The sequence below is a fragment of the Meleagris gallopavo genome, chromosome 1 (assembly GCF_000146605.3).
Source record: "Meleagris gallopavo isolate NT-WF06-2002-E0010 breed Aviagen turkey brand Nicholas breeding stock chromosome 1, Turkey_5.1, whole genome shotgun sequence".
Lineage (NCBI taxonomy): Eukaryota > Metazoa > Chordata > Aves > Galliformes > Phasianidae > Meleagris > Meleagris gallopavo.
In genome coordinates this window covers 123,828,071-123,849,420 of record NC_015011.2, presented here as the reverse complement: position 1 = coordinate 123,849,420, position 21,350 = coordinate 123,828,071, and the positions used below count along the sequence as shown (strand labels likewise).

Below are 21,350 nucleotides of genomic sequence, written 5' to 3'. Positions count from 1 at the left end.
TACAGAAAGGACATGGAGGTGCTGGAGCAGGTCCAGAGAAGGGCAACAAAGCTTGTGAAGGGCTTGGAGGGCCCTACGAGGAGAGACTGAAGGAACTGGGACTGTTCAATCTGGGGAAAAGGAGTCTGATGGAAGACCTTATTGCTCTCTTCCAATATCTGAAAGATGCTTACAGCGAGAGCGGAGTTGATCCCTTCTCACTGGTGACAGATGACAGGACGAGGGGAAATGGCCTCAAGTTACACCAGGGTAAGCTTGGGTTGGATATCAGGAAAAACTTATTTACAGAAAGGGTTGTTAAGCACTGGAATAGGCTCCCCAGGGCGGTGGTTGAGTCACCATCCCTGGATGTGTTTAAAAACGGTCTGGATGTGATGCTCAGGGACATGATTTAGCAGAGGGTCGTTAGGGTAGTATGGTTAGGTTTTGGTTGGACTTGATGATCTTTAAGGTCTTTTCCTACCTGAGCAATTCTGTGATTAAACTACATTATCTTTTTCATGGCTCACCTTTGAACTCACTCCGTGTCCATATCTCTTCTGTACTGGTGATCACAGCACTGATATCAACATTTCAGGCATGTCTCATCAGGTCTGAAAAGAGTGAAAAAATCACAGGTCTTGACCTTCTATCAACATTCTTCCTACTGCAGCCACAGATATTGTTAGCCTTCATTGCCCCAATTCTACACTGCTACCTCATATTCAGTTTGTCATGTACAAGGATCTGCAGATATTTATCTGCAAAGATGTTTGGTCCCTAGCCTTTCCTGGTGCAAGAGCACAGCAGATTTCTCCACAGAGGCAGTTTTGGCACATCCCTTTGCAGAACTTCATGAGTTTCCAGTTAGCCAATTACTCCATCCCATCATGGTTCCTCTGGATGGCAGCATGATCCTCTGGTGAATCTGTCTTTTAACATCTGCAAAACTGCACAAAGGAAGAAAGATATATAGAGTAAGCAATAACAGCACAGTGAAGTTTTCAAGTGAAAGGACTCCACTCTTTTTAGTCAGCAGGCATCTTCCTGAAAAATTACTCTTGGATTTTAAGAGAGGTACAAAAGAATTGCTATACAAGCAAAACAAGTAATGCCGAAGTCATGAGGTTACAGAGTATCATGTGGATTCCCTTGGGTTAACACCACAGTAAAATCTATCTTAAACATTAGCACATAAGCCTTACATGGTGCTTTAAGTAATTAAGGAACCATATGGTTACATATTTGTAGCTGAAGGCACAGCCTGAGGTGTTTTAGAAGCTCTAAAAATTATTTCCCTTCTAGGATGCCAGACATAAGACAGAGGATAAATGATGATGAGAAAGAAAGACAAATACACTGGGGAATATGCCTTCCTGAGGAATAGTCTGATTGAATGGAGTATTTTCTATTAAGCTTTGCAGAATTTTGTATTCATACTTACAGAACAGAGAGCAATTTGAAATAGATCTTATCTGAATTAATAAAAATCTGATTGATAGGGTTATCTTGGGAATAGTATGCCTTTTATTTCAAAATGAATTATAACAAGGCTTGCAGTTGCCCCTTATGCTATACTGGAAGTACTGCAATGTACTACGAAAAAAAATAATTGCTATGTAAGAAACAATAGTTGTATGAGAGAGATTCTTAACAAAATAAAAGAAATTAAGACCTATGCAATCAGCTGAGTATATATTTTCAGTTTTAAAATACAGTTCACTGTTTCCATCTCTGTATCAATTCTCAATTTAACAAGTATATTAAGAATAATTTGGAGAAGACCTGAAGTGGATACTATCAATTGATTGAGTAATAAGCAATTTTCATACATAAAGATTTATTCATATTTGCCATCAGGTGTTAAGGCTTTATACATCTCTGATAGAATTAGAGAAAAACAGACCTGTGAAGTATGTAAGTCTCAGGCACTGTTGTAACAGTGTGACTGAAAAAATAAAAGAACAATCCCTATTTGCTTGTGGTTATGTGTGCATGCACTAGGAGCTTTATTCATTTGCAAAACTGGGAGACATTTGTGCCTTTTCTCCCTGCATTTGCTAGATAATCTTAGTTACTTACCTTTTTGTATATGAGTTCTACCTGAATGTGAGTATGAATCAAGACACTTAACCCTCTTGTCAAAGCTGGTATACTATATTCAGCAATAATTGTACTGCCCTAAATCAAAAGATCTCAACAGATCCCCACAACTTGTACTCACTAATTTGTCTTGATATCCAGCCAAATCAGCACCAATAATAAAATTTAAGAGGGGTTTGGAGAATTAGGCTTTCACTGCAAGACTGAATGCCAAAAAATATTATTTGAGGTTATTATTAGTCTAGATCCTGATTGTGGAAAGATCACTGTAAATTTGGATATCTCTTGAAATTAGAAACCAGAAGTAACATGGTGTTTAACTAGTTTATACCTAGTGTGATTTTCCAGTATCTTTTTTTTTTAGAAGATATTATGAGGTAATATGGAAGTGATTGATTAAAACAGTGGGCCCTCTTTCCAGTTGCCTTTTTCTGACAGATGTCAAAACCAGAAGCCTCAGAGGAAGATGCAGGAGCTGTGCTTCTCTTCTTCAGAGAAGACTTCCAGTATGACCTTGGTTTTAGACACAAATCTTGACAATTACGATTGTAGAAAGGCTTTTAGCATTAACTATTACAATTTTTCATCATATAAGTATGAAGATCCACTTTGAGTTTAAATTCTTTAGCAATGAAATCCATATTGAAGAAGACAGTTACTGTTTTGAAGTGGGACAATTTCAGATTCCATTAAACATCTCCTTGAAGTGTAATATTTCTTGTTTGATAAAGAAGTAATAAGCTATTATATCTTCCTTACCTTACCTCTCTTTTCTATATTTTTATTGTGCCTCTTTCCCCTTAATGCTTCATTTGGAAAAGTATTGTCTGTTAGTGTCTGCTCTGTTTTGATTGATGTGTTGTCCCTTGCCCCTAATTTCTTATTGTTGTTTTTTTTTTTTTCTCTTCTGTGAAATATTTTTAATTGTACAATACATTCTCTTGAAATAGCCTTTTCATGTTTTCCATGAATATTATATTATTACATGAATATTCATTTATCTATTTAAAATTTTCTATTAGCAACTTCATTTTGTATCCCACCTGCTATCTTTTTATTATATTGATTACAAGTGTGCTCTAAACATTAGACTTAGCATAGGTCCATTTTATTGTATGTACAGCTAAGCTTATTGTATGAATAATTGAGCATAGACTCTAGCTCAATTATTTTTTCTATAATTTCAATTGTGCTGCAAATATTCATATAGAATTTGAACTTGCATCTTTTTTCTTCTTCATTCCACTTGGCAAGAAGTCCATTATCTTTTCTCCTGAATTTCACAAATCGGTGATACACTGTGTCACATGTAGATTTTGTTCAGTTTTACAACTCTCTCCAGTTCCGATATTGAAGTAAATGTATTAAAATAATAGAGGACATAGTAAAGAGTAGCATTTTTCATAAGCTGTTCTACATTTTTTTTTCCCCAACTGTTAGTCAGATTTTGATTCATGACAACTTTTGGTCCCCTAGCCCATATTTAATATTCTTGAAACTTTTCTTGAAGGTCCTTGTCATGGATCTTTAGAAGATTTAAATGTAGATACAGCTTCTGTAGCAAAAATTGAATGACTATTTTAGTAAGATCTTCTGCCCAGCATGATTGAATGATTCTTCTGAATGATTGTTAGGTGCACACTTGATTATATACTTTTTCCTAGCTTATCTTCCTACTTTCTCTTAGAAATGTGTCAATTCCACATGAACCTCTTTGACCAATAAGTCCTTTGCATCCTTTAGGCCCATCAGTTCCTTTGGAATCCTCCAGAAAACCCCGTATTTTCAAATGACATCTATTATAGGTCTGTGAGTGCTAAACACAGAACAGTGAAAAGAATTAGCTGATATTTTTACTGATATTGATGCATTTTCACTATTCTGCAGTAACCAGTTCATTCAGCAGTGTTTATGCTATTAGTAAACCTTTTCCTTTCTGTAATTCACAGAGAAATCAAATTGACCCTTATTTTGGCTGCAGAAACAGTGCTAATAAATATTTAGTAATATTAGTTGAAGTTTCTCTTTTGACTTTAATAAGTGCAGGCATTGAATTTGTTTCCAATGTGCTGTATTCTTCCATTCTCTGAAGTGGTCCAATTATTATTTTTTTTAATAATCCAGCCATCTTGTAATTTTGACTGAAACAGAAAATATCTTGAGGGAGAATTTTACTTATTTAGAAGAAAGATGAAGATGATAATACGTCCATATAATCTGTATCTTATTGGTTTCACTTCTAAAGGAACAATTCAAGTTGAAAATTAACAAAAGAAGTACAAAAAAAAAAAGGATTAAAAATCAGTGTAATAATGAGTATGCATGCAAGTGAAAACAAATAGTTATTTGATACTTTTGTAAAATAAACAATAATAACCAGATCTGATTATCAATATTTGTAGTGGAAAGTCTACAACAAGCAGGCAGGCAAACAATTAATTTCCTTGTATTTTCATTCACAAGAAAATATGTTTTGAAGGGTTTATTTTTATATAAATTCAAGAAGGAATGTAAGGGTAGCATAGTTATAATCCAAATGATCTAAAAAAAATTCTTTTAAATACTTTTCATCATGCATCATTCAAAATATTAGTAGCGATATACCACAGAGTTCTCTTTTGTATATCAACTTTCATACAAGCTCTAGTCCCAGAGTTAGATAATAGCAGTCAATTTAAACCAGAGGGAGGGGAAAAAGAGGTATTTTTATGGCTAAGATTTGAGATGTGGTTAAAATGGAAATTTGAGATCATGTTGTGGATGACTGCAGAGAGTTATGTCCATTGCTTGTCTGCTCCTGCAGTTCTCAGAAAAAGGTAAATGTAGGCTGTTGTTCAATAAAACACTAAAGGACACAGCTATTCAGAGAGCTTAGATAGCTAAGCATGAAAATACAGCCTGGAGTGTTTTATGCTGTTTTAAAAACATTTTTAGAATAATTTAAAAGAAGAAAAATAAAATATTGCTACTTTGTCTAGAGTTTGCCAGGCATACAGACTGCTAAGTTGCTGTCTTTTCTCTGTTTCAGTGTTGCTGACTCCAAGCAAAATAGAAAACTAATGAGCTAGATTTTGGAATAGCAAGAAATTTTATTTTTACATAATGACCTTTTTTGGAATTTTTATTTTTCTTTTAATATTTCAGCTGTTTGAATGTTTGCTTCATGTTTCAAGCATCAATGTGAAACCTTGATATAAAAGCAGATAGCTTGAACAACATGTAACAGCTACAATTTTAAAGACAACATGTATCAAAATTTTCATACTTCATTTCAAATAAATCTAGTGATCTCACTAAACAAAGTTTAGGTAATAGAATACAGTCTTTCTTATTAACCCTGTCATTCCTGCACTAATTCCTTGCTATTTTTCTATATCCTCTAGAGTTATAAAAAAATTATGCTCCAGTTAGTCTTTTCAAAGGAAAACAGTCTCTTCTTCATAGAAGTACACAAGGAGATAGTCCTACTGTGGAGTCCATTTTTGCTTTTTGTATCTCACAGTAGGCAGGCAGTTTGCTGAGCACTCTGTTTGTGCTGGGGTTATTTTTAAGTTTTTTATCTCCAAAATGATTCAGGAAAATTGTGCTGTGAATTTAGTAGCTCTAAAAGTTATCCAGTATCTTGGGTTTAGAAGTTACAGTGTGTGTGGGAATGGGTTTCAACTCTTACCTTGAAATTACTTCAGATTACACAAGACAAAGATCAAAACAACAATAAACATAGAATTTGTTTAAACAGTCCAATCTACAAAACACTGTTACTAGGTTCAGACAAATATGCAGAAGTAGGAGGAGCATAGCAATTAAAATTACCTTTAGAAGGTAGGTACTGTCTCAGGATTTTCTCCATATTGTACAGCCAACAAGCTCTTGTTATATTTACACTGAACTAGGATCCGTTTCATCTCGGTACATCACCTCCCTAGGATAAATTTTCACAGAAAAAAATATCTTAATTTGCAAACATCTATAATTTAATATCCTTTTCCTGGATTCATGTTCAGACTTAAGTACTCCTGCTCAGTAGGATTTACTGTGATTCATAAGTCAGTTGAGATATTAACCTTGACACTTTCCTGCTGAGTAACATAAAATGTCCAACTTACTTTTAAAGTACAAATAACTGTTGTACATGGAGAGGTAGAGATATCTTTTGTACAAAGTTGAACAAAGTTTCTTGACATCTATCTGGTTTTTGAACTAACAGTATTAAATATATGGCATACTTCCTTCTGCTAAATGGTAGGGATTTAAAGCCAAATAACCAAATAACATCTTTATAAATTTAAATCTACATTTTCTTTGGATAGTTATTTTAGAAGTCCCTTTTCCTTTAACAATAATTTAAACAGAAATAATCTTTACATCTAATTTCTAACATTTAGAATAGATACCCGTATACTTTGTGGTGAGAAATTACATTTGATTCAATGACAGAAGATGATATTTAAGACTGGTCTTAAAAGAATAGCCTTGTTGAAATCATAACACGCTCTGATTTCCAAGAACAGCTTACACTAAGATTTTTGCTTGTTGTAGTGTTGTATATTAAAAAGTTTATTTTTTTAATGTCAGAACAATAATTAATTATGTTTTCCTGGACATTTTATACTATATAATATATTCAGCAATACATGTTTTCACGAAACCTATGAAGAAAATACACAGTAGCGTATTATAACAAAAAAATCACAAGCTAAAAGATTTCAGCCACAAAACTCTCTCTACATAAACAGCTATGAAGTTGACATCTTATTATTAAGCAATGAAAAAATTGTAGGAAAAGAAATATCCATTCTGAATCATCCAGTGCAGAAATGGAAAAAATCACGGAGAAGTCAAGACAGTATGTATGGCCTGGTCTTGACAATGAAGATCTGAAAATCCTGGTGCATTGAAGTTCTAAGCCACTGAGGAAACAGAACTATTCAAACACTTCATTATGATATTTTGTTTTATTAATCAATTTATTTTTACTTGAAAAGGGAGAAACAAGAAATATAGACGTGTAATATTTGAACCATGAGTTACTGTTGGCTTCACACAGCGATGTAATTTCAACACACGTATTCCATTTCTTTCAGTTATTTCTATTGTTGTTATCATTGTAGCAAATTTCTTACTAGTTCATTTATGTAGAGAGTTCTGTAACATATTTAAATTATTATTCTAACTGAAAACTTTTGACACCATTTTAATAAAATATATATATTTTCTGAAGTATGACTGAGTCATACTTCAATTTATTTTGGTTCCTGTTTTTTTAGTTAGCATATATCTGTAATATTCATTTACTAGATCAAATTTTCTATGAGGATTTCTGCAAGCTGCCTTTTTATTTTCCACGACCATTATTTGTTTATTTATTATAACTAAATACAGTTTATAAGCTCTGTCTAATATATAATAATAGATTTACTATAGGAAAGTTTCTGATCATAGGTGGGAAATCTAGTTCACTATACCGAGCAAGTTAAAATGCATTTAATGAAAAACTACATAGATAGCTATAAATGGTATCTTGTGGAGTTGTGTGCTATTTTTCTAAGAAGAAATTGGTGTCTTATCAAACACTTTCTTTTTTAGGTGGAAAATCAACTAACTGGGAAGGAGGTATTCGTGTGCCAGGGCTTCTCCGTTGGCCTGGAGTGATTCAGGCTGGCACTTATATTGATGATCCAACGAGTAACATGGATATTTTTCCTACCATTGTCAAACTTGCAGGGGCACAGTTACCCTATGACAGGTATGTGTACTCGGTAGTTATAAACAGCTAGAACTCAGTATCGAGCACTAATATTTCCCTTACTTTTTTTTGTAACTGTTTTGGGTGGGGGTTTTTTTGTTGTTGATTTTTGGTTTTTGGTTTTGTTTTCTTTTGTTGATATCACTTGTAAAGATCAGCTCTGTGGCTAGTTCAGAGCATTACAATACAGTTATGTCATCCAGTGTGGTAAGCTTGCAGGAGAGGAAAGAAGTACTGAACAACTACAGGGTGAGAGAATACCAAGAGCAATTATTTACCAAAAAGCAAAAACAAATGTATCAGAAAAAGTTTTGCTCTATATGACTGAAGATGATAGAAAAGGGACATACAAGTTTAAATTATTTTAACTTTATGAGTTAAACTTCACCTACTTAGAATAGCAAGTCACTTCAAAATGCTACCTATGCTTTTCATTCAATTTATTGTTCTCTACCAAATGAATAAAAATAATCTCTTCAGAGTGTCCGGTAGTCTGATGAGAAACTCCATAAGACTTTCAAACTTCCTAAGATGTTTTACAGACACTCCCACATCCCCATGTTTTATTTTCTTCAGGAGATATCCATTCTCATCAGAAAGGTGCACCCACCTAAATTCTGCTGCCATCCAACTCCAATATGTAGGTAGATGCTGCTACACTTATGCTTTGAATACATCTGCCACACACAAACAACTTTTGAGCACAAAGCATCCAGAATCCACATGAGGTAGATCAGCCAGGAGCCACTCTGCTAATGATGATTCATGGAGTGTGTGCAGGAAATGGCAGGGCAGGACATATGTAGAACATGAAAAATTAGTCAGACTTGCACTGAGACATCCCTTACAAACAGGAACTCTGTTAAACCTAAGCAGTTCAGACGATTCTAAATGAGGGCAGATCTTATGCATTTCATTTTAATATTTCTTGAGTAAAGTCTCAGGCTTATATATTTTCATAAAACTAGCAAATGTGGGCTATACTTTATACAAGACTACTAGAGATATATTACTGGAAACTTTTTCTCCTTCAAGAATCTGTAGAACAAGGTGTATGCACTAGACATGAATCTGTCCTGCTCTCAGCTTTACACTGGCCAGGCTTGCAGGGGCAAAACCAGAGTGAATAACTCAGAGAAGAAAACATCACAAATTGAAAATGTATCCCCTTGCTGCCAAGAATTTCACAGTTAAATCTAGATCAAGGCTTAAGAAAGTGGAATTTGTGCCCATCTTGTAGTAGTTATGAAACAGATCTTATATAGTCATGAAAATTGACAGGTATTTAGATATTTAAGAGTTTATAAAATCTTTTTACAAAATATTGATCAAAATGTTTAAAAAAATACTTACCTGCTGATCTGTATACCTGCACAAATGAACTTCATGTGAAACTTCTTGTAAAATTTGTAATTCACACAAAGTATTAAATGCAGATTGTTATTTCTCTCTCATCAGCTGATTCCTGCAATTCATTAGCTTAGTTTATGGAAACATTTGACTGACTTGATTGTTATATAACTGCATTTCAATGCAAATTGACATACTTTTTCAAAATATCATCAATGTTGTCCAGCAGCGGAAAGATAATTTATACATGTATTGCTCAAAAAGTAATGCCTCCTATTTATTTTCATATTTCATATTGCAAAAGATACAAAGACCACAATAACACTATTTGAGCAAATTTTAAGCTACAAAACACTATTTTTAAACATAGTTATAACCACTAGCAATGGTCAAAAGCCTGCATGCTGCTTGAATAAAAATCTGTACCAACAGAGGTGACTCACAGTTGCTATTGCCACTGCTGAATCATGCTACCCACCACCTCATTCTGCTCACATCTACTGTTTGGTCTCTATAAACATTCAGCAAGTGTTGATAAATGTCAGTAGGAGCTATTTTTTCTGCATGGAGGAATTAAATTACACACATTTGCTTCATATGCACTTCCATGTCAGATACCATTTTGTCAGACTACCCCCCTGCTGTTGCAGAGCAACAAAATGTAATAGAATATTGGCAGGAAGGTACTGCCATACTACCAACATTTGCTTCTGGCATTGTGGCCCAATATAATAAATTAGGAGACATTATCTTTGGAACAGCCCTTGTATTTGTGTGTGCATGTGTACTTGTGTGTGTGTTTATATGTTGTTGATAAACACTTATACATAGTTAATTTTCAACTTTGAAATCACTAGTTCTGCGTTAAACTCTGGTATTCGTAATTTACTGAACACAGTTATTACCACTGCTTCAGGGAATGCAAGCACAGTGTAGCAGAGATTTGTCTGGTCTTAGCTGTTACTTCAACCAGACTAATTCCAAGCAACTTGAGCAGCTATATATTTACATGCAGAGGGCTATGTTTTAGCAGTTTACACACGTATGTCTGATCTCATTCTCAGCAAGAAAAAAGTGGGAGGAAGAAGCAATCATTCCTAGTGGCAAAATATAAAAATAATGTTTCTTTAAATAATGTAGAAATCAAAGAGGAAGTGCACTTGAAGGTTTTCCAAAAGGATCAATTGGAAGTAACCATTCAAATCATGAGAGGTAAATTTCGAGACATGAAAATGCACAGTTATAATATCTTCACAAAAAGGGGAAGTTTGGATTATTCTTCTGAATTTGAAATGCTTTATTATTCAGAATTATTGATGGACATGATCTGATGCCTTTACTTCAAGGGAAAGTTATCCGGTCGAAGCATGAATTTCTCTTCCATTACTGTAATGCATATTTAAATGCAGTGCGCTGGCATCCAGGAAACAGTAAGTAACCTCACCTATTCAAACTTTAAATATTTAATATAATTATTATTGCATCTCAAAAAGAATAATGAAAAAGCCTGCGACTATAGTAACAAATAAATTGCTTAAAATATTTAACCATTCTTCATTATTTTTTTCACTTTTCATTTGCTAAAATACACCTATTTACAGAGCCATTTCACTGTCTTACATTTACTTACTGCTGTGCATTAATATTACATTCGAAGACAATATAGCAATCTATTTTTTAAATTTGCCTGAAAGATAGTCTGTTTTTCAGAACAAAGTAGTCAAGGTTAACTGTTACATCTGTCTAAAAATATACAGATAATAGGATGTCTTGCTGAGTAACAGCTTGAGTATGATGCCAGCCTGGCCATTTTTACTACTGAAATAATGAAGTATGGAAGTATCATTGAGTCATAGTCATTATTCAGTAATTTAATTCAGGATTATACATAACCTTTTCATGCTTTTTATGAACTAAATAAAGCCTTGCCTACTTATCCTCTCCTTCTTAACCGAAAGCTCACTATTTCTGATAACATTGTCCAAAATAATTAGAGCATGTTTCCCTTCCCATAAAAATCTCAGGACTGAATGAAATTAACTGTGTGTTTTTCACATATCAGTAAACATTCAAAGTTACTTATATTACTGCTTAAAAATTGAAGATTTGAAACAACTCTTTGATGTAGCATTTTTGGTTAAGATAACTGTTATACGTAATATTTTCCCTTTTTCTAGTTTCAAGACTAAGGTAGAGTGTAAGCCTGCAGATGACCAATAAGACCAATTTTCCAACTCATTTTAATTCTACAAATTAAGTTATTTTCCAAAGCACTTAAAGTAAAAAAAAAAAAAAGCTACATCAGTGTTTTGTATTTATTACAACTTTGCCTATACATCTTGCATTTGATGAGTAATCATAAGGAAGAACAAAACAATAGGAAAATGTGTTTATCTAGGGTCATTTTTTTTATCTGTGGTTGGATGTAACTATTCTGCTTCAGAGAGACATAGGCAGAGCTCCAGGCAGGCAGAAGTTTTTTCTCACTAGTACGCATTTGTGAGACGAAGTAACCCCTTATCTGAGCAAAGGATCAACTTTGTTAATCACTGAAGGGGAGTTTAATGAGAAATGAAGGGGAGCGATGATGAGGGACTAGTCTATTTTGTTTACTGAGGGAAAACAGTTTAGAGTGTGATTTTCCTTATATCCTTCCTCCAAAGCAAGTGAATCATAAAGCCTATTCAGAATCTGGCAATAACATTGTCATAAGACTGGCATATTTCAGAATGGAATCACATTTTGTCAGCCTATTATATAGTTTGAGAATAAACAATAGTTCAATATTTATTTCTGCTTTCTTTTGTATCTGACCCATAGAATTGTTCTCCTTCAGTTTTACTTGTTCAACCTCAGATCTTCAGAAATATCTTTTCAATGTAGACAATACAATCATATTTTTAAATGTATTTATTGCAGTAAGCTAAAGTTTTGTGCCTATTTATCTCTCTCTCGTGTGTTATTGTTGTATAGAGACAAATATACTTGCATTACAGCTGCATGCACCCTGATACTATCAGCATTGTGAGTACTCGTGGAAAAATGAGTATGATTGTTTTTTTCTTCTGATATCTCAGCAACATGAAGTAATTGAAAAGCTCAAAGTGTAATATGTTACTAGTTAGTGTATTAGTTGTTCTGTAGTCTTTCTCCACAGCTCTTTTTTTTTTTCCACACCTGATCACAGAGTTCATTGACAGGCACAATTTCTGCAAATACCAAGTGACATTATATTTTCGTGTATGAAAAATGAAAACAGCTTTTTTTTTTTTTTTTTGAGAAGCCATTATTTCAGTCATTTAATTCAAACTTTGGAAGAGTTTTTTCCAAGCAACAAAGACTTAAACTAGAAGTATCCTGTAGCAACAGCTCATTCAATATACTTAGGAACACATCCAAGAAAGCAGATGAATCTACTTTCATTAAGAATAGGCTGGATAATTAAGCAGTTTTCATTTAACCTCAGCTAAAGTATGATCAATTTCAAGTATATAAGGCTTCAGTATTAAGGTAGATCTGCTCATCCTTCCTATGTCTAGATATATCCATGTCTTACATATCTTGTGGCCTAATAAGTTCCACATTCTTCTATGAGCACACACATTTTCCAGTATCCAGAAATGGCTGCAACATCTCACATCCGATAGTTGTGTCTTTCCAATGACTGTGATCAAATAAACAGAACTCAATTCACAAAGGACTAGCAGAAGCAGATACTTAATATTCTTAAGAATAGTCTTGAAAATTATACCTTATGTAAGAATAAAACAGCAAATTATTGAGAAAAACATCGGGAACTATTATTGTCTCTTTCTGTTTACTGTAAGAAGTCTTTTAGACCATGGAAGACTTGTGTTTTTCTAGGGCTGTATTTCCTAGATAGTTAACTACACTGATTTCAACTACTTTGAAACTGTATAAAAACATGCAGCCTATTGATTATGCCTGTACATATGGGCCAAACGCTGACCAACTCTGCCTCTCACTAGGACTGAAGCCTCTCACAAAGTTTAGTGGAAGACATTGTGACTATGTGGAATGAATAATCCCAGCTAGGGATTGTTAGGACCCCTAATAAGGATGTACCACTGGACTATCTTCTGCACTGGTCTAGACCATTATTAGAAGAACCCAATTGACTGACTACATTACAGATTGATGGTCCCTTCTTCATCACATATGTAATTTCTCTTAATAAGTGTATTTTTTTAATCACAAAACAGCAATGCAGAAAAGAGAACTTAAGAATTTATGATCAAAAGAAGTGTGACCAGCAGGCTAAGGGAGATGATCCTGCCCGTCTACTCTGCAGTGGTCTGGTCTCACCTGAAGTACTGCATCCAGATTTATGTCCTCAGTACAAGACAGGCATAGAGCTGTTGGGGAGCATTCAGAGGAGGGCCAGAAAAATGATCCAGTGGATGGATTGCGTCTCTTACAAGGACAAGCTGAAAGAGCTGGGGCTGTTCAGCATAGAGAAGAGAAGGCTCCAAGGCGACCTGATAGCAACCTTTCAATATCTAAAGGGGAGCTTTTGGAAAGAAGGAACAAACTGTTAGCAGTGTCTGTGGTGACAGGACAAGGAGAAACGGTTTCAGATTTAAAAGGGGAGACTTAGGTTGGATGTGAGGAAAAAGTCTTTTATGGTGAGCACTGGAACAGGTTGCCCAGAGACGTAGTGGATGCCCCATTCCAGGAGACTTTCCAGGTCAGGCTGGACCAGGCGCTGAGCACCCTGTTCTAGCTATGGCTGTCCCCATTCATTTCAGGGGATTTGGACTAGATGACCTTTAAAGATCCTTCCCAAAGCTAAGGATTCTGCAATTCTATGATTGTAACTGCTAAGGAATATGTTATTTTTTATTAATTAAAGTGCAACTTATTCTAAACATATAGAAAAAGAACATATATTTCCCATAAACATTTATTACTGCTTATATTCTCATTATTTCTTAATTTTCTTTTTTTTTCTTCAGGAAAGTCTTCGTTTGTATGTCAGCCTCAGCTTGTATATTTCTTTTTTTTTCCCCTAGATAGTAAAGCATAGGTTTAGCTTTGATCCTAAGGAAAAATTGAAAACTGGTCTGCATACACCAGGGAGTGAGAGGGGAACAAGAGTTCTGCTTAGTCAATCAGTCTTCTGTTGCCTGCATCACTCCACAATTAGCTTAATAACTCTATATTTGATGTTGTTAGATTTCTGCTGTCCTTCAGTAAAAAAATGAAAAATTCTTTTGGCTTTATTTTTGAATCCTTTTGGCTATATAATATGAGACAGAGAAATTTGGTGTAGGTAAAATTTATAGTATTTGCATACCTTTCCCTGCTTGCATGTTTCTAAAGTCTGACTTCAGCAGGTGTGCTTCTCACACAGAATGGCCTGGGTTGAAAAGGACTACAATGATCATCCACTTTCCGGGTAATTATAGGCCTGTCAGCCTCACCTCCGTCCCTGGAAAGGTGATGGAACAGCTTGTGCTGGATACCATCTCCAGACAACTGGGAGAAAAGGAGGTTATCAGGAGAAGTCAGCATGGGTTCACCAAGGGCAGGTCGTGCTCGACCAACTTGGTGGCCTTCTATGATGCTGTCACATGCTGGGTGGATGGGGGAAGAGCGGTAGATGTAGTCTACCTTGATTTTAGAAAGGCGTTTGATACTGTCTCCCACGACATCCTTAACAAAGCTGAGGAAGTGTGGGATAGACGAGTGGACAGTGAGGTGGGTTGAGAACTGGCTGACTGGCAGAGCGCAGAGGGTCGTCGTTGGTGGTGCAGAGTCTGGCTGGAGACCTGTGACCAGTGGTGTCCACCAGGGGTCTGTGCTGGGTCCGGTCTTGTTCAACATCTTCATCAATGACCTTGATGAGGGGATAGTGGCCACCCTCAGCAAGTTTGCTGATGATATGAAGTTGGGAGGATTGGCTGACACGCCTGAAGGCTGTGCTGCCATTCAGCGAGACCTGGACAGGCTGGAGAGCTGGGCAGTAAGAAACTGGATGAGGTTCAACACAAGCAAGTGTAGGGTCTTACACCTAGGGAGGAATAATTGCATGCACCAATACAGGCTGGGGGATGAGCTGCTGGAGAGGAGCTCTGCAGAGAGGGACCTGGGCGTCATGGTGGATGATAGGTTGGCCATGAGCCAAAAAGGCCAATGGCATTCTGGGGTGCATTAAGAAGAGCGTGTCCAGCAGGTCGAGAGAGGTGATCCTCCCCCTCTACTCTGCCCTCGTAAGGCCTCATCTGGAGTACTGTGTCCAGTTCTGGGCTCCCCAGTACAAAAAGACAGGGATCTCTTGGAAAGAGTCCAGCGGAGGGCCACAAAGATGGTGAAGGGCCTGGAGCATCTCCCCTATGAAGAAAGGCTAAGTGACCTGGGTCTGTTTAGCCTTGAGAAAAGAAGACTGAGAGGGGACCTGATCCAGGTTTATAAATATCTGAGGTGTGGCAGCCATAGCGGTGAGGCCAGTCTCTTTTCAGTGGTACGTGGAGACAGGACGAGGGGAAACGGACATAAGCTGCAGCATAGGAAGTTTCGCACGAATGTGCGTAAGAACTTCTTCACGGTGAGGGTGACGGAGCACTGGAACAGGCTGCCCAGGGAGGTTGTGGAGTCTCCTTCTCTGGAGATATTCAAGTCTCGCCTGGACGCCTACCTGTGCGACCTGTTGTAGGGAACCTGCTTTGGCAGGGGGGTTGGTCTTGATGATCTCTAGAGGTCCCTTCCAACCCCTACAATTCTGTGATTCTGTAATTTCAACCCTCCTGCTATGTCCAGGGTCACCAACCAGTAGACCAGACTGCCCAGAGCCACATCCAGCCTGACCTTGAATGTCTTCAGGGATAGGGCATCCACAGCCTGCTTGGGCAATCTGTTCCAGTGCGTCACCACCCTCTGTGTGAAAAACTTCCTCCTAATATCTCACCTAAACCTCCCCTGTCTGTTTAAAACCATTCCCCCTTGTCCTATCACTATCCACCCTCATAAACAGCCATTTCCCCTCCTGTTTATTTGCTTCCTTCAATCATTGAAATGTCACAGTGAGGTCTTCCCGGAGCCTTCTCTTCTCCAAGCTAAGCAATCCCAGTTCCCTTAACCTTTCCTCATAGGAGAGATGCTCCAGCCCTCTGATCATCTTAGTGCCCCTCCTTTGGACCCACTCCAAGAGCTCCACGTCCTTGCTGTACCGGGGGCCCCAGTCCTGGATGCAGTACTCCAGATGGGACCTCACAAGAGCCAAGTAGAGGGGGACAATCACCTCCCTCTCCCTGCTGGCCACCCCTTTTTTAACACAATTGACCTTCTGGGCTGCAAGTACACACTTCTTGTTCATGTACAGCTTCTCGTCTACCAGGACCCCCAAGTCCTTCTCCAAGGGCTGCTCTCAAGGAGATCTTCCCCCAGCTTTTATAAATACTTGAGATTGCCCTGACCCAAGTGCACCCAGCACTTGATTTTATTTAACCTCATAGGTTTTCATGGGCCCATTTCTCCAGCCTATCCAGGTCCCTCTGGATGGCTTCCCTTCCTTCCATTGTATCAACTGCAGCACTCAGCTTGGTGTTATCTACAAACTTGCTGAGGATGCACTCAATACCATCATCTATGTTGTTAATAAAGATGTTGAAGAGCACCGGTCCCAAGACCCCTGAGGGACACCGCTTGTGATCAGCCTCCATCCTGATACAGAGCCATTGAGCACAACCCTTTGGCTGCATCCAGCCAGCCAGTTCCTAATCCATCAAACAGTCCATCCTTCAAATCCACACCTCTCCAATTTAGAGAGAAGGATGTGATGAGGGACCATATCAAAGGATTTGCAGAAGCCTCATAGACACATGAACCCTAACACTTGTGATAAGGCCTTGAAAACAATAAACACATACAGTCCAAATTATTGGAAGATGACTTCCTGTTACTCTGAAACCTGACATATATCTGTAATTGCTTATGTACATATTGGAAGATCTTAAAGCAGTGTCAGCAAAGTACTGTGATTTTCCATTTTCAGTGCATATTCTCCACAATTTCCTGGTGCACCATGTAAGTACCAATATACAAAAGCAGCAGATGTGAAGAAAAAAAATTAGCTTTTCATTCTGCTTAGTCTGGTGTAATTACTTAGGGTTTTTAGTCATCAACATTCAAATTTAAAACAAATCAGGTATAAGTTCTGCCTTGAATTTCTTAAGCTGAGATGTCCAGAGTTTCGTATAGAGCTCTGTTAGTTGTGTGTATCAGATAATGCTTTGGCATAATTTAACTCTTATCACACATTCTTCTGCTAGTGCAGATAGACTGATACTTGTGTACTTGCTAAAGCTATAATTTAGCCTAACTGAATGCTAAAAAATATCAAGAGCTCTGTCTCTAGCATATTAGTGGCCTATGAATCAGTACTATTAAAAATGCATTGCTATGACAACTTAATTATAAGGAGAAAATTCATCAGATACAGTGCAAATCTTCAGCTGAAGGGAACTATTGCATCTTTCAGGTTATTCTGACTGTGGGCAAAATTTGAATTTGATAAGGAGGGAATATATTGTAACCCTGTTTAATAAACATTGAAAAATCTGATGCAGTACAGCTTGTATTATAAAGAAGTAATAACATTCACAATATTTTGTTACTTATAATACAAATACTATAATATTTCTGATAAATGCTACAGTGACTGTGCTGGTAACGCTTTACATTTTCTACTTCAAAATGGATTTCATTATTCAGTAGAAGCTATTTTTATTCCAAGAAAAGGGAGGAATATAAACATGTAATACGTTTGCATTATTATGAAAATATTTAGTGACTTGTGTGCTAGATTTCTGTGCTAGTAAATGACTATAAAATTGGCATTTTAGAATTATTTGCTTCCATATGCTGAAATTGTCATTCAGTAAAAACAAAAAAGGAACAAGAGATGTGCTATAGCAAGTTCAACTGAGGCACAGTAGACTATAGAATCAAACTGGGACATCGTATATATATAATGATTTTTAAAGGCTGTAGAATTTCACTGAAAATCTTTACTTCAGTATACATGAAAAAAATCTTTGTTTCAGCAAGTGAGGATAGGATGGACATTATTATTATGTAATTATTATTATTATTATATAAATACAGTATTAAAAATGATCTTATCTATCTATGCACACTTGTCTTCTACAAAGGACAGAATAATCAGTTTACAAATGTCGAGATCTAATGTACCAGGGATCACCAGGAAGACTGTAAAGCTATTAAATGATAAGTCCTTATAATATTTTTGAAAGTCTGATAAGTCTAAATGGTGATATGCTCTGTTATCTGATATTTTAGCCAAAGATTTTTGCTGAAATAGCATGTTTAATACAAGGTAATGCTAGGTAAAGACTTTCCTCTGAACGCTGAAGCTTATATTACTCCTTGAAAGTGCATTAACTGCAATCCAGAGGTATATCTTCAGTCCATTCAGTTTGAGAAATGTGTCATTCAAAACCATTGCCCAGGTGGTGAGAATGTGTCAGAATATTACCTCTGAAAGGAAGTTTTCATAAAACTGAGCTCTATCTAGCCTATGAGCATATGAGCATAGCTCTCATGAAAATTTTCAATTAGCTTCACTTAAAAAATAGGATGCTTTCAATTATTGCTTATTCTGAGTTTCTTGTGTCTTGGGATCAATTACAATTGCTGACAATAGCGCAATCAAATTCAGCGCAATCAAATTCACCATTCAGGGATTCTTTCGATGTTATTATAGAATTCATAGCTATTGTGATTACCAGATATTGCCGTGCCCTCCAACATCCAGTTTTCCACAGTATTCCATGACAGATATTTTGTTCTTCATATAGGGATGAGGACATCTTTCTAGTCATGTATTTAATGTTTTCTGCAGCATCAGTTGTTACACAATTAAAACAATAAAAACAATGAGGAATATTTTCTATTTTGCAAGTTTTATTCCAGTAAGTGGGAAAATATACAGAATCCGTTTTTTTAGAGAGGTTCATCTACAGAACTAAAGAAGTTAAGTTCATAATAAAGAGAAGACAAAGCAGGAAAGATCTGCTTAGAAGTACCATTTTAAAATGACTTGTAATAGGTATTGCCTTTTATGTGAGATGGAATTAAAATAATATTCACTTCTGAAGAAGTGAGAGTAAGAAAAGGAATGCTTTGCATTTTTCCTTACCCTTGAAAGGAGTATGTTATTCATACTGTAAAGTGTAGTAACGCTTGCATTGTTATTAAAGAGGAATCACATTATTTACAGAATCATTCTTACTTTCATTTTTATTAATATCATATTGAGTCTCAATAACTAAAAATTGTGGAATGAATTTGTATGCTTAAAGAATGCCCATTTGTGAACACAATGTTGACGTTTGGGGGGTTGGACTCAATGAGCTCTAGAGGTCCCTTCCAGCCTTTACAGTTCTATGATTTTGTGATTCTTTGATTAGAGAGTATTCAGCGGACAGAGTCTGGGTGGATGCTGAAAACTGAGAAACACTATGATGTTCTATATAACAAATCTGAAAATCTTATTTCAGCTATCAAATTCCCAGTGAAAGAGTAGATAGTTGAAGCTAGTTTTTGTCTGCAGCAAGTGGAAATGCATTAGTTCGTAATTGAAAGCTTTTGGATTAAAAATGGTGGCAATATGACTTCTGTTTAAAAAATCTGTCCCTTTCTTGTTTGGCCCTTTTTGAGCATTTAAGAAAGAAAACCTTTCACAGGTTATCCACACAGTTCTCTCTGGTGAACAGTGATAAGACCCAAGGGAAGAATGGGATGGATCTGCATGAGGAAAAGTTCAGGTTGGGGATTAGGAAAAGGTTCTTCACCAGAGAGTGGTCAGACACTGAAAAAAAGCTCCCAAGAGCAGTGGTCACGGCACCAAGTCTGCTGGAATTCAAGAAGCATTTGGACAATGCTCTCAGACACAGGGTTTGAATTTTGAATGGTCCTGTGTGGGGACACGGCTTGGATACAGTGATCTTCACTGTTACCTTCCAACTTGTTATAGTCTATGATTCTACTATTCTATCTCCAAATATTTATTATTTGAAATATATTACTCATTGTTCTACCCTCTAACATAATAAAGAATGTTCAGTGTATACATTTTCTGAAGCCTCGTAAGTAGGTTTTCTACCTCTAACTCATTAATTTCAAAGTAATAAGAAAGTAGTTGTTCTTTGTGTTCGTTGATGTACCGTGAATGAATGTTACATAGGTTCATAAGTAAACAGTCAGGTGTGGTTGTCATACCCATTTGCGGAACCTATACCCTTGCGTAGGTGTTTCCTGTTCTTTTGCTTGCTTGCTTTGTGGTGAACCAAGGACGCTGGTGCAGATTAGTAAGTATTCACATTGTCTGCAAGAATGCCAACAGTTATCGTTTCTTGCTTTTATTGCTGAACAATACAAAAGAAGATAAACTTAATAGAAAATTGATCTAGGAAGTGACCATCTTCTTTTGCAGAGCACCGTTAGAAGGAGAGATAATAGTACCATGTGACCATCACTGTCATCAAAGAAACATTTTGTTGTCTTACAATGAAATACCTTTTTTAAATCAAATCTTATCACAACAATTTCCTACTTATTCTCAGAAAATAAATGCTTTGAAAGGATGAGAAATAAGGGATTTGAGAAGAAAGATTTTCCTATTGTCACAAAGATTTTTGCTTTCTATTTAGAATAGACTTCTTCAGTTATAGTAAAATTGATGCAAGAACAGTTTTTGTCTGAGAGAGCCATTCCACCAGCAAAAGACCATGTTAAATGTCCTTTGACTCAGACATTATACACACAGACCTTCTTTCAGTGATCATATAATACTGCTTTCATCATATAAAAATAGCAACCATAACATACTTGGCTATCGATTCCAAGATATTCTGACCTAAATTAGTAATGTTCTTAGTGAACAGAGAAAGGTTGACAGGTTTCAGTGATCATAAAAAGGCAAAAGCATTTAAAGTAGCTAATTCAGTATTATTTAAACTTCAGCATGAATGGCTTCCTGTCAGATACTGTGTCATGCACTTATGACAGTAAAAAGGAAAAAAAAAAAAAGGATTTCTAGATTTTTTTTTTTTCTGTATACTTTACAGCTAACACTTCAGTAAGAAAAAAGGTCTGAGTTAGAATACTAGTCTGGTTGTTGTTGGTTTTT

General features: G+C 36.2%; 1 protein-coding gene across 8 annotated transcripts in view; it reads left to right on the top strand.

Annotated features, from left to right (window-relative positions):
• STS (steroid sulfatase) overlaps window positions 1–21,350 on the top strand; it is a 128,116-nt gene that overhangs the window by 66,020 nt on the left and 40,746 nt on the right. For all 8 annotated transcript variants that reach the window (XM_010726874.3, XM_010726880.3, XM_019622460.2 and 5 more), the window contains 2 exons: window positions 7,669–7,828; window positions 10,487–10,608. In XM_010726874.3, coding sequence (XP_010725176.1) covers window positions 7,669–7,828; window positions 10,487–10,608 — 282 coding nt within the window. The remainder of the gene's footprint in view (window positions 1–7,668; window positions 7,829–10,486; window positions 10,609–21,350) is intronic.